The sequence below is a fragment of the Pleurodeles waltl genome, chromosome 8 (assembly GCF_031143425.1).
Source record: "Pleurodeles waltl isolate 20211129_DDA chromosome 8, aPleWal1.hap1.20221129, whole genome shotgun sequence".
NCBI classification, from domain to species: domain Eukaryota; kingdom Metazoa; phylum Chordata; class Amphibia; order Caudata; family Salamandridae; genus Pleurodeles; species Pleurodeles waltl.
This window is the reverse complement of record NC_090447.1, coordinates 522,053,848-522,070,411: the sequence shown is the minus strand read 5'-3', so window position 1 is coordinate 522,070,411 and position 16,564 is coordinate 522,053,848. Positions and strand designations below refer to the sequence as shown.

Sequence of the window (16,564 nt, the reverse complement as noted above, 5' to 3'; positions counted from 1 at the left end):
TCTCTCAAGGGCCAAATTGGAGAGACTCAATCTCAGTGCTTCAGGAGGTATTAACCTGGTTCCTCTGAACAATAAATCCCCTTCCTCTTCAAGTGCATCTTTGGCTAACCAATATGATTTGACTGTCGTAAGAGACAGCAACTCTGTTGTTAGGTGTTGGATGACTTTCTACAGTGGGCACTAATCTTCCTTTGGTTTTCTGTTATCCGGTGTCCAAAGTAATCAAATTATTTTTTGTCTAACCAGCTTTTAATTGCTCTGAGAGTGAAACCATGTTTCTTAAACTGTCCTATAATGGCATTAACTCACTTGCTGTGTTCTGCCCACATCTCACCATATATTAGAGCTTTGTCCTAAAATACCCTGACCCCTGGTAGATCACTCATCATCAAAACCACTGCCCTTTAGAACTTCGTTGTCACCAATACTAGACCTAGTAGCATCCTGACAACTTTAAATGCCCCGATTGGTGTTCTGAATGCACTTAGCTCTTCCAATGCAAGTGAATCTAGTGTTATGCTGACAGAAGATTAAACGTACTGAAAGTCTTCGATCCTGAGATCATGAGCACGATTTCCTGAATATACGGGAGTGAAAAAATTAAGAACCACCACCATTCTGTTAGGGACTTTTAAGTCAATACAAAAGTGTATCCCACCACTTGCCTTTTTGACTACAACAATAGTTCGAAACCCTCCCTATTCTCTACAGGCTCAGTCACACCGGCTCAGTCACACCTTTACCACACAATCATTTCACTTCTTTCTTAACTTCTTCATACATCTCTCTTGGCAATGTTCTCACTCTCAAGACAACAGGTCCAATGCCATCTTTGATTAATATTTTATATATGTACCACTTTAGACATTCAGACTTGTTTTTAAATGTTGCTTCAAGGTCCATACTGCTCTAATTTACCAAATGTGGTTCAGCATTTGGGTCAAAAAATACTCCCAACTCCTTCTGGTGTGGACATCCGAGAGTTCAATTGCCTTTACACAACAAATAATTTGCTTAGGAGAAATCTTCCTTAAAACTGCATGGAAGCAATGAAGAACTTTCATTTTAGTCTCTTGGCCTTCCTACCCCCTAGAAATATATCTATCATACTCAACTTGTGCTTACGATCAAACAAAACATCAAAGATATTATGTTCAACCTTGAAAGATGAGTCAAACATCATCTCATATTCACTGTGTCTTCATGCAGCACCTTATCTATTAGATTTCCTTTCTAACTCTGTCCTAAATGCAAAAAAAAGCTCCTTACCAAATCTCACACATTTCACCATTTCCTCTCCTCCTGTACACTCCTACAACACTTAGGCCCTCATTCCGACCCTGGCGGTCCAAGACCGCCAGGGCTGCGGGCAACGGAGGCACCACCAAGAGGCTGGCGGTGCTTCATTGCCCATTCTGACCGCGGCGGTAAAGCCGTGGTCAGAAAAGGGGATCCGGCGGTTTCCCGCCGGATTTCCCCTGGCTGGGCTGAACCTCCATGGCGGCGATGCAAGCAGCGCGGCCATGGGGATTCCGACCCCCTTCCCGCCAGCCTGTTTCTGGCGGTTTTTACCGCCAGGAACAGGATGGCGGGAACGGGTGTCGTGGGGCCCCTGGGGGCCCCTGCACTGCCCATGCCACTGGCATGGGCATAGCAGGGGCCCCAGCATGATTTTCACTGTCTGCATAGCAGACAGTGAAAATCGCGACGGGTGCTACTGCACCCGTCGCACACCTGCAACACCGCCGGCTCCATTCGGAGCCGGCTTCTGTGTTGCAGGCCCTTTCCCGCTGGGCCGGCGGGCGCCCGCCGGCCCAGCGGGAAAGTCAGAATGGCCCCCGCAGTCATTTGACCGCGGGGCGGCCATTTGGCGGTTCCCGCCAGGCGGGCGGCAACCGCCGCCCGCCCGGGTCAGAATGACCCCCTTAGTATGGTGCCCTTTCCTGCCACATTTATTGCACATTGTTAGAATTTGGGTTACTGATTGACTGGGGTGTGAGCCCTGATCAAGCAGCAGCCACAATCCCTGTCAGGGCAAGGCACAAGCAAACCGTAAATTAACTTCTGCTCAAACTCCTGTTAGCTTGGTACAATGCAGTCTGGTTCAACCTAGAAGCAATGTGTAAAGTTATTTGTGCAACACTTCAAACAGTATAACAGTGAAACACCTCACAAAACTATACCACACCAGGTTAGAAAAATAAAGCAAAATGTAATAAATAAAGCCAGACCAAAACAATAAAAATCAGTAGAACCGGAGTAATTAATTTTTAAAGAATAATGTGAAAAGTACTGCCTAAAAGCATAATGTGCCAACCGAGGCTTCTGGTCACGCTGGGCCAGGTCAAAGACAAAAGTTCAGGCGGATTGCAAATGAACACAGGTCAGATACAGTCCGCTGAAGTTTTATCTTCTCAAGTGTTGTGGTCAAGACTTCCGTTCATGTTGGAGAGGATCGCAGGAAGCAAGGAGAGCATTGAGGGCAGTGGTTGGCATGGCGCAGCAAGCATGCCAGGTGTTGCATACAGGCAGGCTGGAGTTTGCATTGGTGGTCCGTCCATGGGCGATCGATGCTGGCTGTGTGTAGAGACGGGTTGACAGCTGCTCATGCTGAATTTTGGTGCAAACAACAGTCTCTGTGTGTTAATGGGCCAGTTTGTCATTGTGAAGAGCCCAAAAGCTTGTTTTTAAGAGTGTGGTGACATACCAAGGGTCCAAAACCAGAGGGCAGCAGGTCAGCACAGCAGGACAACAATTTATTTAGAGCAGCAGTCCAGCAGAGTGGCAGTCCTTGTAGCAGCACAGCATCCTTCTTCCTGGCAGAATATCCACAAATCGAGAAGTGGACTAGAGAGTTGGTGTATGAGGTCGTTCTTTTCTACAAAGTTGTGTCTTTGAAGTGGGGAGAATCTTCTAGGGGCATGCCCTTGAAGTGAACACATGCCCTGCCTCCCTGGCCTTGCCTTTAGAATAGCTACAGGGAGTATGCAGCCCTTTGTGTGGAGACAAGACACATATTCAATTGTAAGTGGGGCTGGGCCCATCTCCTCCCACCCATTCTGCTAGTGTTGGCCCATCCAGTCACACCTAAGCTCTCCATTGTATGTGTCGGGCTAGGAGGAATACACAAAGCCCAACTGTCAGCTACACCAAGTCATGTGAACCAGAGACAGGCTGCAGGCACTAAACGGCTAAGGCAAGAAAATGGCAAATTTAAAAATTGAATTTTTAGAATTAAAAGTTCAAGTCTGATTCTACCATATGTTAGGATTTTAAGCTGTTATCCCAGAAACACCCAACATGCTCTGAATAAATATCTTCCCATTTGGAAATTAAACTTATGAAATGTAATAAGGGGACTCCAATGTTATCCCGTGGGAGAGATGCACCTCGCAGTGGTGAAAAACAAATTTAAGAGTTTTTCACTAGCAGGACATGTAAACTTGAAAGTACATGTTCTGTGTTTTAGATACATTGCACCCTGCCCTCTGGGTTGTCCAGGGCCTATGCAACGGATGACTTATATGTATTAAAAAGGAAGATTTGGGCCTGGCAAAAGGTTTTTTTGCCTGGTCGTAATGGCAGCTTAAACTGCACACACAGGCTCTGCAGTGGCAGGTCTGTTACATTTTTAAAGTGCTACTTAAGTGGGTGGCACAACCAGTGCTGCAGGCCCACTAGTAGCATTTAATTTACGGACCCTTGGCATATGTAGTGCCGCTTTACTAGGGACTTACAAGTAAAATAAATATGTCAATTGGGCATATGCCAGTGTTACCATGTTTTAGAGAAAGAGCACAAGCACTTTAGCTCTGTTTAACAGTGGTAAGGTGTGCAGAGTCCTAAGGCCAGCAAAAAAGAAGTCGGCAGAAACGGAAGGTCTAAAGGCAAAACGTCAAGGGAAAACCATGCCAAGGATGCCAGGTCACACGCTAGCTTTACAGCACGACAGATTTTACTCTTGGGTGTAGTACTTATCCAACCTCTTCAGTAACAGCATCCCTTGAAGGCACCATTGCTTTTTGCTTGTTTACATTTGCCTTCTATTCCTGATCCCACCACATTAATTTACTACTACTCTTTATTATCTCTTCTGATCTCTCTCACACATCTCGTCATGAGTTCAATACCTTAGGGTACAATAAGTACTTCGCCCAGGGGAGGCTTGTCCTTTATCCTCCGTTCTTCTCAAACTTTATATATACTACAGTGTACTCAAAATTGAGCTCTTATTTGCCTGTTGCTGTACAGTCCACATCAGACAGGTGTTGGCTAGAACAAGGAAAGCCAGGTCAGGTAAGAAATTGTGTTTAACTTATGTCACTGTGACAGGAAGTGAATGACACGTAATATAGGAGATTCCTAGGAGTTCAGTATCGCATGTTGGATATTGCAATAAATATTGAGTTTTCAACCAACAACTTTCCTGTTAGGGCATATACATTAATTGTTTGATGCTACAGTGTCGATTTCAGTGTCTACTAAAGATTTAGACTAGTACCTCCTTTTGTCTGGCTTGGGGAATTGATTGATTAAAGGCATATCTTAGAATTGTGCTTGTCAAGGACTAAGGGCCAGATGTAGCAAACGTTTTGCGACTCGCAAACGGCAAAATTTGCCGTTTGCGAGTCGCAAAACGCGTATCCCAATGCAGAAATGCATTTTGCGAGTCGTTACCGACTCGCAAAATGCATTTCAGACTTGCAAATAGGAAGGGGTGTTCCCTTCCTATTTGCGAGTCGCATTGGGATGCAATACCATTTGCGACCGCATATGCGGTCGCAAATGGCATCGCAGTTACCATCCACTTCAAGTGGATGGTAACCCAATCGCAAATTGGAAGGGGTCCCCATGGGACCCCTTCCAGTTTGTGACTGGAGCCCAAAATATTTTTTCAGGGCAGGGAGTGGTCCAAGGGACCACTCCCTGCCCTGAAAAAAACCCGAAACTAAAGGTTTCGTTTTTTTTTTAAAGTGCAGCTCGTTTTCCCTTAGGGAAAACGGGCTACACTTAAAAAAAAAAAAAACTGCTTTATTTAAAAGCTGCTTTGTTTAAAAGCAGGTCGCTAACATGGAGGTCTGCTGACGTCAGCAGGCCTCCATGTTAGCGAGTGCCTATACTCGCAATGGGGCCGCAATTTGCGACCCATCTCATGAATATTCATGAGGTGGGTCATCGCGACCCCATTGCGAGTTGCAGTCGGTGTCTGAGACACCGTACTGCATAGCAATTTGCGACTTGCAAATTGAGAGTCGCAGGGACTCGCAATTTGCAAGTCGCAAATTGCTTTTTTCTTACATCTGGCCCTAAATATTAGGAGTTGTGCAAACAGTGACGGACATACCTGAAAACAAAGCTTGTGCAGAGTGATCTAGTGCACAAAAAACATCACTGTCAGGCACACTTTTTTCCATACCGTGTTTTTTCTATACTGATAAAACGCCTCCTGTCTTGTCACATCATATTGACTTGCACTTGAATTATATGTTTAGATATCTATTTACATTTCTTTTAACATTGTATGCTGTTAGTACCTGAACGCTCTTCAACCCTGAGACACTCACGCCACATTTACATATTCTATTTATGTGTCAGGGAATTGTGTGTGATAGATTGGTGGTGATTGGGGTGCTGCGCCTTACTTTTGAGCTTTACACTTTGGAGACTGAATTGCATTACTTAACAGTGTCAACCCTTTACTTGAATGTTCCTGGTGAAGCGCTACTAAAACGGAATGTGTGGTGCCTATTTGGGAACTGAAAGGAAAGTTGCCCTTCTCCATTTTAAACTAGGGGCGGAAGGTCAAGCGATGTTAGAGACTTTGCAAACATTGAGTCAGGAGGATTCGAGGAGTTTAAATGAGTTTGACATCTGTTTAAAAAAAAAAAAAAAAAGCATTCATAATTTACCAAAAGTAGGCAAGATATTGGCACGCAATCACTTAAGGAAGAGCTTTCAAGCTGATGGAGAGTAGATAGAGTATGTGACGTCACGGAAGAAGTTAGCTTCATCCAGGGTCAGACTGTTCTTTCGGGCAATCAGGCAGTACCTGATTGACTGGTCAGTGTGTGGGCAGTTTTTGGGTTGTTTGTGGGTCTGTTTAATGGTCTGTTGGGCCATTTTTTACTATTGATTAACCTGATAATAATTTTAAAAAATCCTACAGCAAGCTTAGATCCATGCACTCTTCCATACATTGCAAAACACAAGTTAAAAAAAAGCCCTAGTTTGCAAACATTGGCCACATTTTTAGCTCTCTAATTTACGAACAAGGGCCATCGTTATTTTTGGTGCCCGGGCCTGTTTTCTGTCCCAGTCCGAATGTGGCTTCACCTTGTGAACTCAGCCCTCAGACTGATGAATAATCTAAGAAATAAATTCCCTCTTTGGAGAAAATGCAACTGTCTCTCACTTCTCAATACTATGATTTAAGTTCATTCGGCGTGTTGGATGCCAGACAACATTGTCAGAGTAACTCTCTTCTTCAGGGGAAGTTTGTATATAGATACTGATCCCCACCCTACCTCCTAGAAAAAGCAGACAGTATAGTAGTTATTGGTATTTTAGAATAATATCATGCACTATTTGTACATAAATTGTACCTGACAGAATGATGTTAAATATTACGGTAATCACAGCACTCATAACATGTAATAAGTTGAATATTACCACCCCATCGAACATTTTACATCTCACAAACCTACTTTCTCTCTTAGCTTAATCTAGTTCGTACCTAACATTTGCATATGTTATCAACCACATGATTACTATGCTGGCTAAATTGTTATTAGAATTCCATAACTAGTTCTATGCCAAGCTATAGATGTGCCACAAATATCGCAGAAAGACAGAGTCTGCTATAGAATAGCAGTTCTTCAGCATACCCCTCAACAATCAGTCCTTCTGACCTCACCCCCCAAATCCGTAGTTCCCTTCAATGCTTATCCTCCAATCATTCCCAATGGACAGGGATGGGGAACTCCTGCACAGCTCCTTGTATGATCACTCCAGAACACTAGCAATGCCTTTGTTGCAGAAGCTCACAGAAGTCTAGCAAATGTTAACACTTTATTTCCTTCCACGCCTGATGTATGCTACGCTGGAAGGCCTGCACTCAAATCATTACACTTAGTCCTGTAGCGTTCAGAGAGCGGAGAGTTTCACTTCTGTGTGTTGTTAGTTTGACTAATACCAACTAACGTACCACTCTGGAAATAAGCTCTGAAAATAATATGGCATTCTTGCACACCTGCAGCAAGTTTTGACACTTGGGGCCATATGTACGAAAGCTTTTTCCCATAGACACAGAATGGGTAAAATCCTTTGGTACATCTGGCCCATTGTTCCTACAGCCTTAACACGCTATAGAGCAGGTCATCAAATTTAATAACTCAAATGTATGTGTGAAAATGTAGGTTTTTAAGAGGTTTGCGGAATCACAACAGTGTTGTGTTTTTTTCAGATAAAAAGACATTGGACTGCAAGAATTGTGTTCCAAAAGCTTTGTAATGTAAAAAATAATCATAAGCAAAATCATCGGGATAAAAGGGAAGTAAAGATGGTTAAGGGTGCAATTAACTTAATGTATATATTTATGTGTATGCCCCTACATTTGTGTGCATGTGCGCACACACACATCTATATACATTCACTGAAAAAACAAAGGTTAAATGGATATTATAAGTGAAATTTAAACAAAACCACTGAAATTCACCTGTTAAAGTTATCTTAAATAAGTAACTTATGTCCTAATGTAATTAACTCACTCCACGTACATTGTGTTATCAATGTCAGTGGTGTTATCGATTATATCATAAAACAAGTCATGAGTGATGTAGTATGTGAGATAATTAACAGTGCTTGGCAAAGGAGTGAGTTTTAGTTACTTTAGGACATGTGTTACTTGAGATAACCATAACTGTTGAATTTCAGTGGTTTCGTTTTTTTCAATTCCACTTAACTATAATGTCACGTTAATCTTTATTTTTTAAAGTGAATTTCTGCGGTTTTTGTTCATGTAAGTTACCATCAATATACTAAAGGCACGCCTGTTGGTTTTGTCTTTTTAATAAAATATTTATAGTTTAAAAAAAATGTAACATGTCAGTCTATTTTTACACTTCACGGGTCACATAATGCAGCCATAAACCCAAACACAAGGGGTCTCTGCAGTCCAAAGCTGAAGAGCAAAAGCCTCACCTGTGGGAAATGTTTAAAACTATCAATAAATTTCCTGGGGTAAAATTCTATAGACCCCAGGAAACATAGGGTTATTTTTTTAAAGTATTTGAGTGGGCTGCTGCACTCTGATGCCCCCGTAATAAACAAGCATGCTAGTGGTGCCCTTGCCTTTATTGGGGACTCAACGAGAATTAGGATATATGTAAATAAGCCCACAAAGGACTTTATTTTGGTGTGCCTGGTGTGGAGCAGTCAATAAAAAATAACCAGCTCTGGCTGCTCATTTATTTTTCACTTTTTTTATTGGTGACAGGTAGGTAGGGACTCCCACGGATTTCATGTTTGTTGGGTGGAGGCATGGAGGGAGCCCCAGGGCTGCTGCTGCTCTGCCAGCTCCCTCAGGGCAACCCAGGAGCTGCCAATATTTTTTTCTTTATCTTTTTAGATAATGGGGTGCCCACCTGGGGCACCACACAGCATTTTGAAGGGTGTGGGCTGTGCGGGGAGCCCCAGTACCCCAACCCTGCTGGCTCCCCCGCCTGCACTCATCCCAGGTGTGGCAGGAGCTGGCATTCCTCCTACCCCATGGGAGAAATTCTGTGTTTTCCAATGTTTGTGCTCCCACCTAGCGGCAGCAGCTTTCTGCTCCCGCACATAGAGGCACATTCATTTCAGGCTGTCTAGGGGATGAGGTCCACAGAACACCATAAATGAGCATGCCCCGAGGGATGGAGTCTGTAATATGGTTCGAGGTGGGGGGGGGCGGGTGGCTCGGTTCCTCCCCTTTCATTACTTGTAGGTCCTCGAGGATGGGGTCCCCGGGGCCTCAAGGAGGCTCTGGGAGGGAGGCTTTGCAACCCCTTCCCTTGAATTATCACTATAAGGGATGGGGTCCACAGGAAGTCTTGGGGAGGAGAGGCTTTGACACCCTCCCCAATAAAAGAGGGTGTGCCACCCTGACTCCCCGTGACCCTGCCCACCCCAGGAGTGTTTATTTTTTGACACACCAGGCCTAGGGAGGCAGGGGATCCCTACCCTGTTCTTCTATATTTTTTTTTAATTTATTTTTTTTATTTTTTTTAGGACAAGGTACTGAGTCCTAAAATGTCTGGCATCACATCTTTTTTTATGTGGTGTCAGCCAATCAGATCTTATCTTAAGTCCGTTGACTCAATGGATCTGTGTGACATGAAAAATCTATATATGTTTTTTAACTTTAATCTCTCAAACTACTGAACGAAATTGCACCATACCACAAAAAGCACACTTTCTAGACCAAGATCTTGCTTTCTGCCAAATCTGGTGTAATTTTTTTCAGCTGTTTTAGTTGTAGCTGTGTCCCTTTTTATCACCCCCCACTTGACAAATGACCTTGAAACTTTCCAGGAAGGAGCTGAGGCAGATAACTTGATTTTATAGTTAGGACCTAGTTTTCATAGTAACAACATTTCTTGTTTTGCTAATTAATACGTTTGGTGCAATTTGACAAATTTTCACATTTTTAAAACTAGTTTGCTGCTCACTTTAGCTTCTGTCTGAAAGGATTTTTGGGTGATTCATCAAAACAAGGCCAGGAAAAGGGGGGTCCCAAAATGCATTTTCCCCATGCAATTTCCCATAGGGATTTTAGACTCGAATACAGCCCAAACCACTGGACAGAATTACACCAAATTTGGCAGAAAGTGAGATCCTGGTCCAGAAAGATCTTTTTTTATTTGGTCTGAATCAGTTCAGTAATTTTGGAGTTATTAAAGACAAAATATTTATGTATATCTAAAGACACAGATCCATGTGCCAGTAGCAATGCCTTGATTGGCTGGCTGCACCCTGACAGGAAAGTTGCAGCCACCATTTTTTGATTCGGGATACAGTTCCCAGGGAGGAATCAAAATAAAATCTAATATAAGGGGTCAGGATGGAGGTATCCTGACCCCATGGGACTGATAGAGGGGTTCCTGAGGACCACTTATGGTCAAGAAATTGCTCCAAAACATTTTTTGGGGGTAAAAGAGGATCAGCAGATACTCAGTGGCACTCACCGCGGACCCCGCTCTCATGTGAATTTGGGGATCCAGACCCCAATAAAAAATAAAAAAATGGACCCACTCACACATCTATTCACACACCCACTCACAGACCCACAAAGCCACTACCACACCCAGTCACAAATCCATACAGCCACTCCCACACCCAGGGTCCGCAACAATCACACCACCATGAACAGGCAGAGGCTGTGTGCAGTGTGAGGTTGGCTTGCTTGCAGGTAGTTGGCTGCGACCATCCCCACCACGCATGGTCCAAGGCCGTGCACGGCAGTGGTTGGATTATTGTATGGTAATTAAATATAACTTTACGTAAAAAAAAAAAAAACTAAAAGAAATCACTGAAAAAAACAAAGGTTACAGGGATGTGATAGGAAAGAGAATTTAAAACAAAACCTTTGAAATTCAATACAAAACACAAAAGGTTACAAGGACATCATAGTTTGGTTCAGACTTTACACACACAAAACCATAGAAATTCAGAAGTTATACCCATTTCAAGAAACAATAACCTGCGCCCTAAGATAACAATAATTTGAGCTCTTGCCATGCTCTGCTAATTACCCCACATATTATATCACTCATGACATCATTGATAATATCACTGCAACATTTGCAATAAAATTACTAATGCGAAAACTGCATGGGGAGCGGGTTACAGTTACCTTAGGGCACGAGTCATAGTTCCTTGAGATAAGTATGACTATAGCTGCTGAATTTCTGTGGTTTTGTGTGTGTAAAATCCGAACCTAACTATAACATCCCTGTAACCTTTGTTTGTCAATATACATATAAAGAGAGAGATTTAAAAAAATAAGATAAACAGAACAAATACAAAAAAGGTGAAGAACATGGCCATCTACAAGAACAAAGCAACATTTAGACCACATGTAACCATGAAAAATAAATTACAAACATTTTAAAATTAAAAACAGTAAATTAATTACTTAGAAATTCATCTCCTGAGATTAGTATCAAAGTAATCTCAAAGTATTTAATTACACCAAAATAATTACATGGCACGGTCACAGTTGTTTCAACATTTGAACTTTCATATGCAAATATACTCATGGAATGTTCAGCTGGGAGAAGTGCTTAATTTGTGCAGATGGAGGTCACAGCACTCATTTTGAGGACCAACACTTATTTTTTCAACACCAGACTGTAGCCAGAGTAAAACGGAAAAAGGCAGAAAACAAATAAACAAAATGGAAGAGAAACGCAGGAAACTTTTGACAAACAGAGAAAATAGGAAATCAAAATAACGTATTAGAATGAGATAGAGACAGAGTGTAGGGTGAAGGTACATCAAGACTAGGGAGCTTTTGTTTTCTGCAAAACAGACATTTAGCATCACCAGCGGTGGGTACCTAAAATATTTTTACTTCTACTTTTTAATTTTTTTGTTTTTTACAAGTTTAGCACTGGTGGGCAGAGGCAATCACGCTGAGAATCAGCACCAGTGAACTGATTTTCAAGTACCAGGCTGTTGTGAATTCACATATAAAAAACATAGACTATCGGGAAATTTGCTAAGTTGAATTGTAGGAACCAACCTACGACATCACACTGTCAAAAATCCACTCGATCAGAAGTTCTCTTTCATTCTAAGCTACTAAAGGAATCAGTGCAAATAACATGCGTGTACGAAAGAGTGCACATTCAGTAGGATGGCTGTGCATACACCGAATCCAGCCACTTATGTTAGCATTAGGTAAGCAGAGTGTCTGGTCCTCTAGTTGACTCGGAGTTCCTAATATAGGAAAGTAGCCTCTTTCTAGCTTGGTTACCCCCACTTTTGGCCTGTTTGTCAGTGTGTTTGACTGTGTCTACTGGGATCCTGCTAATCAGGACCCCAGTAGTTATGCTCTCTCCCTTAAATTATGGTTGTTGCATACTGGTAACCCAGTATTTCACCCACAGTTGGCATACTGGTGCCCCCTTATAAGTCCCTAGCACAGTGGTTCCCAAACTTTTTCGATCCTCGGCTCCTTTGACCTATTGGCCGTGTTGGCCACGGCTCCCCATTATATTACTTTTTTTTGGCGGGTGGGGGAACGTAATCCCAGTCTCTGGAGTACTACCATTTTTAGCCTGGAAAATAATTGGGATGAAACTGATGAGGGCATTAGAGAGCTTTAGAAGAGCACCAGATGACACTACATAGGGTCAGGCTTTATTTTTAAATAGGCACTGATGACATTAAGTAATTTGCACAGAATCAAAGGATGGTAGCTGACGCCAGGACTCCAGCCTGGTTCCCCAGTTCTAAAGTCAACAGCTCTAACTGCTAGGCCACATCTCCTCCTTTGACAAAACTGGTGAAAGGATGTAACCCATCTGGCGGCTGCTTCTGACATCTCCTTCCTGTGCTAGAATGGGTCAGTTATTATTTTTCAGTTTTTCTTGGATATTCTCTTTTCTTCTCAGACACCTTCATACATTATGTCTTTCTGGTATCCGTCTTGCTTTGTCAGCGCCAGAGAAATGAACTCTGGTTTCATTGTTCCCACATTCAGATTTGTCACAGAGGCTGGGTGCTCTGGAGTCTCATGTCTGTCTCTATTCACCTGTTCATACACTATTTACAGTTTGTCTTCTTTATTCTCTCGTTCAGGTTTCTGAAAATTATTTATTGGAAACTATTTTTGTTCTTTTGTCATAGGGATATTATTAATGGTACTTTGGTGCCCTCCGCTGGTCACAGTAATTAATGCAGGGTGTTCTATTTACAAAGCTACCGATTCTAAGCACCTCCGAGTGGTTCCCAAACTGTGTGCGGCGCCCCTGGCTAGTTTTGACGGCGCACCAGGGAGCCACGGCGCACAGATTGGGAACCACTGCCCTAGCATATAGTACTTAGGGTCCCAAGGAATTGGGGTTCCAGGGGATCTCTATGGGCTGCAGCATATCCTTTTCCCCCTATAAGGAGCCCATGCAAAGGCTTCTGCAGGACTGCCATTGCAGCCTGCGTAAAAAAGGTGCAAGCACCCTTTCACTGCCATTTACACTGCACAAGGTCACTTATAAGTTACCCCTATGGCAGGCTCTCCAGCCCTGCGGGCAGGGTGCAAGGTCCCTGTGTGTGAGGGTACCCCTGCACTAGCAGAGGTACCCCAATGATCTCCAGGGCCATTTTCCCAGACTTCGTGAGTGCGGGGATGCCATTTTACGTGTGTACTAGACGTAGGTCACTACCTATGTCCAGCTACATAATGGTAACTCCGAGCATAGGCATGTTTGGTATCAAACATGTTGGAATCATACCCCAAGGCTTTCGCAAGCATTGGTTGTATAATTCCATGCACTCTGGGGGCTGCTTAGAGGACCCCCCAGTATTGCCATTCCAGCCTTCTGAGGTTTTCCAGGCAGCCCCAGCTGCTGCCACCTCTCATACATGTTTCTGCCCTCCTGTTGCTTGAAAAGCTCGAGCCCAGGAAGGCAGAACAAAGGCTTTCCTTTGGCAGAGGGGTGTTACACCCTCTCCCTTTGGAAATATGTGTTAGAGGCTTGGGAGGGGTAGCCTCCCCAAGCCACTGGAAATGCTTTGAAGGGCACATTTGGTGCCCTTCTTGCATAATCCAGTCTACACCGGTTCAGGGACCCCCCAGTCCCTGCGCTGGCGCGAACCTGGACACAGGAAAGGGGAGTGACTACTCCCCTGTCCATCACCACCCCAGGAGTGGTGCTCAGAGCTCCTCCAGAGGATCCATGGGTTTTGCCATCTTGGATTCCAAGTTGGCAGGGAACTTTGGGAGCATCTGAGTGGCCAGTGCTAGCAGGTGACGTCAGAACCTTCTCTACCTGTTTAGCTGACCAGTCCCCCTTTCAGGACTATTTAGGGTCTCTCTCTTGGGTGGTTCTTCAGATTCAGATTGCAAGACTCCAGGAGGAATCATCTGCATCCTCCACTTCACCTTCTTACCGAAGAAACTGCATCTGGATCCTCCAGGAACTCTACGAACTGCAACAAAGAAACTAAAATGACTTCTGCAACATTGTATCTGCAGCTCCTGCCAGCAACTGCAACTGTTTCCTGGTCGTGCATTCTCAGAGGACAGCCTGTCTTCAGCCTTCGCTAGAAGAGCGACGGAATCTCCATTGGAGTGAAGGAGTCACTCCCCTGCTTCAGCAGGCACCTCACTGCATCGACGACCAGCGGCGTTGGTCCCCTAACCTGATGAGTTGCATGGATCCTGCATTACGAGTGGTGGACTGAAGTGGTCCCGATGGTCCTGACGTCCTACTGTCCAACTTTGGTGGAGATAAGAGCTTGCCTCCCCACTCAAGACAGTACCTCCATGCACCACGTTTTTTGCAGTTGCCAAGGCTTGTTGGCATCCTTCTACGAAGTTCTTCATGCACTGTGCCGCTCTGTCCCCCAGCGCTCTATCCTGCGATGCACATCTTCCTGAGTGGTTCTCCAGTAGCGTGGGAGCCTTTGTCGTAATGCTGTGTGGGTCTCCTTCTGCACCTTCTTAGTCCCCGTGCTCTGGGACTCCTGTGCATGCTGCCTGGCCTTCAGTGGGCTCTCTGAGTTTGCTGAGAGCCCCCACTGACTCTTCCTCCTGGGTAGAGTCCACCAGGTCCCTCCTGTCCCGGGCAGCGCCTTTTTCCGCTAACCACGAGCATTGCGTGTGTTAAGGCTTGTTGGCGGACTCCAGCGACGCAAATCAGACTGCAATCCTCCATCCGGTGTGGGACAGCATCTGCACCAACCAGGAACATGCATCCATCTTCTTGGGTGCAGTACTGACTGTTCTTCACCAGTGGTTCTTCTTTTGCACCTTCATCCGAGTTAGCAGGGGCTCGTGTTCTCCCTGGACTCTTTTGTGCTTCCTGGACTTGGTCCCCTTCTTCCACAGGTCTTCAGGTCCAGGAATCCACTGTTGGTGTCTTGCAGTCTCTCCTGGTTCTTGCATAATCTTCTTTCTCATGTTTCTGTGTGTTCTGGGAAAGTTCCTTTTTTGGTGTTTTGTAGTACTCCCAGAGACCCTCTACACACTACACTTGCCTAGGTGGGAAACGGACATTGGCATTCCACTTTCTTAGTATATAGTCTAACTTTTGTGATTTTTACTATTTGCACTGTTTTTACACCAGTTTTTGTATACTAGTGTATATAATTTGTGTATTACTTACCTCCTAAGGGATCATAGTCTCTATGGCATTTGTGTCACCAAAATAAAGTACGTTTATTTTTGTAACACTGAGTTTTTTCTTTCATGTGTGTGAGTACTGTGTGACTGCAGTGGTAATGCATAAGCTTTGCATGTCTCCTAGATAAGTCTTGGCTGCTTAGTTCCAGCTACCTCTAGAGAGCCTGGCTTCTAGGCACTGCCTACATTTCACTAATAAGGGATAACTGGACCTGGTATAATGTGTAAGTACCATAGGTACCCACTACAAACCAGGCCATCCTACTACACCTAACTGCTAGAAAGATGACAGAGTATCTTTCAGTGTTTACAAACATTATGATGAATTCCTAATGTCTAGCGTTAGAACCATACATAGCACAAGAGCACAGTGTAATGTAAATTTTATGCAGGCGTTCAATATTGCTTTGTCATCCATTTACCTTTTTCCATTTATAGATTTTCTACAAGAGAACTACCCTTCATTTCATCTACATGAATCTGGGTTTGACTGGAAAGCATGTGTTGCTGCTATAAACAGTACCATCCGCAGCCTCCGGCACGACCACAAGAAGGCCTCTGGAAACCCCAGGAAATCAGTCCAGACCCAAGCACCATGTGAAACGGGTGCCTCACAGAAGCAGCCGCCAGTAGCACCATACCACAGTGACACCATAACTCTAATGGACTAAGCACAACTAGGAAAATATGTATTTTAAAAGGGGTTGCCTCTGCGGTCTGCTGGTACTTATTGTGTGCTCTGTAGACTTCTAGATAAGATTAGTGCGATATTTTAAATCATGAAAATCATTTCAACAAGACACCGCTCCAAACTTAATGAGATGTTGGTTTGTGCCACAATCTTGTACTTTACTTTTACAACCTTGATTTAGGTGGAATATAATTTATTAGGCCATGTTTTTACTTTGAATTAATTATTCAATTTTTGAAGTAAAAGTCCTTCTGAAGACTATTCTCCTTGTCTGTTTGTAATACTAGTAGAATTTTAGGCTTCCTTTTTTGGTGAGTTTGGAGGTCTTCAGAGGCTATGAATCGCGAAACCCCCTAACATTATATGGATAGGAAACACAAATTAAATCAGTCCATGTATTTGCATAAATCTGATCTTTTGGGGTTTGAAGCAAGTATCTAAAACCTTGCAGTTATTTTCACATGTCCGATGTTCCAGAAATGCCTGATTAC

General features: G+C 43.7%; 1 protein-coding gene across 2 annotated transcripts in view; it reads left to right on the top strand.

Annotated features, from left to right (window-relative positions):
• Positions 1-16,334, top strand: part of BEND2 (BEN domain containing 2) — a 218,722-nt gene extending 202,388 nt beyond the window's left edge. For both annotated transcript variants that reach the window (XM_069204528.1, XM_069204527.1), the window contains one exon: positions 15,821-16,334. In XM_069204528.1, the coding sequence (XP_069060629.1) occupies positions 15,821-16,053 (233 nt within the window). In that variant the 3' untranslated portion in view covers positions 16,054-16,334. The remainder of the gene's footprint in view (positions 1-15,820) is intronic.
• The last annotated feature ends 230 nt before the right edge of the window (positions 16,335-16,564 follow it).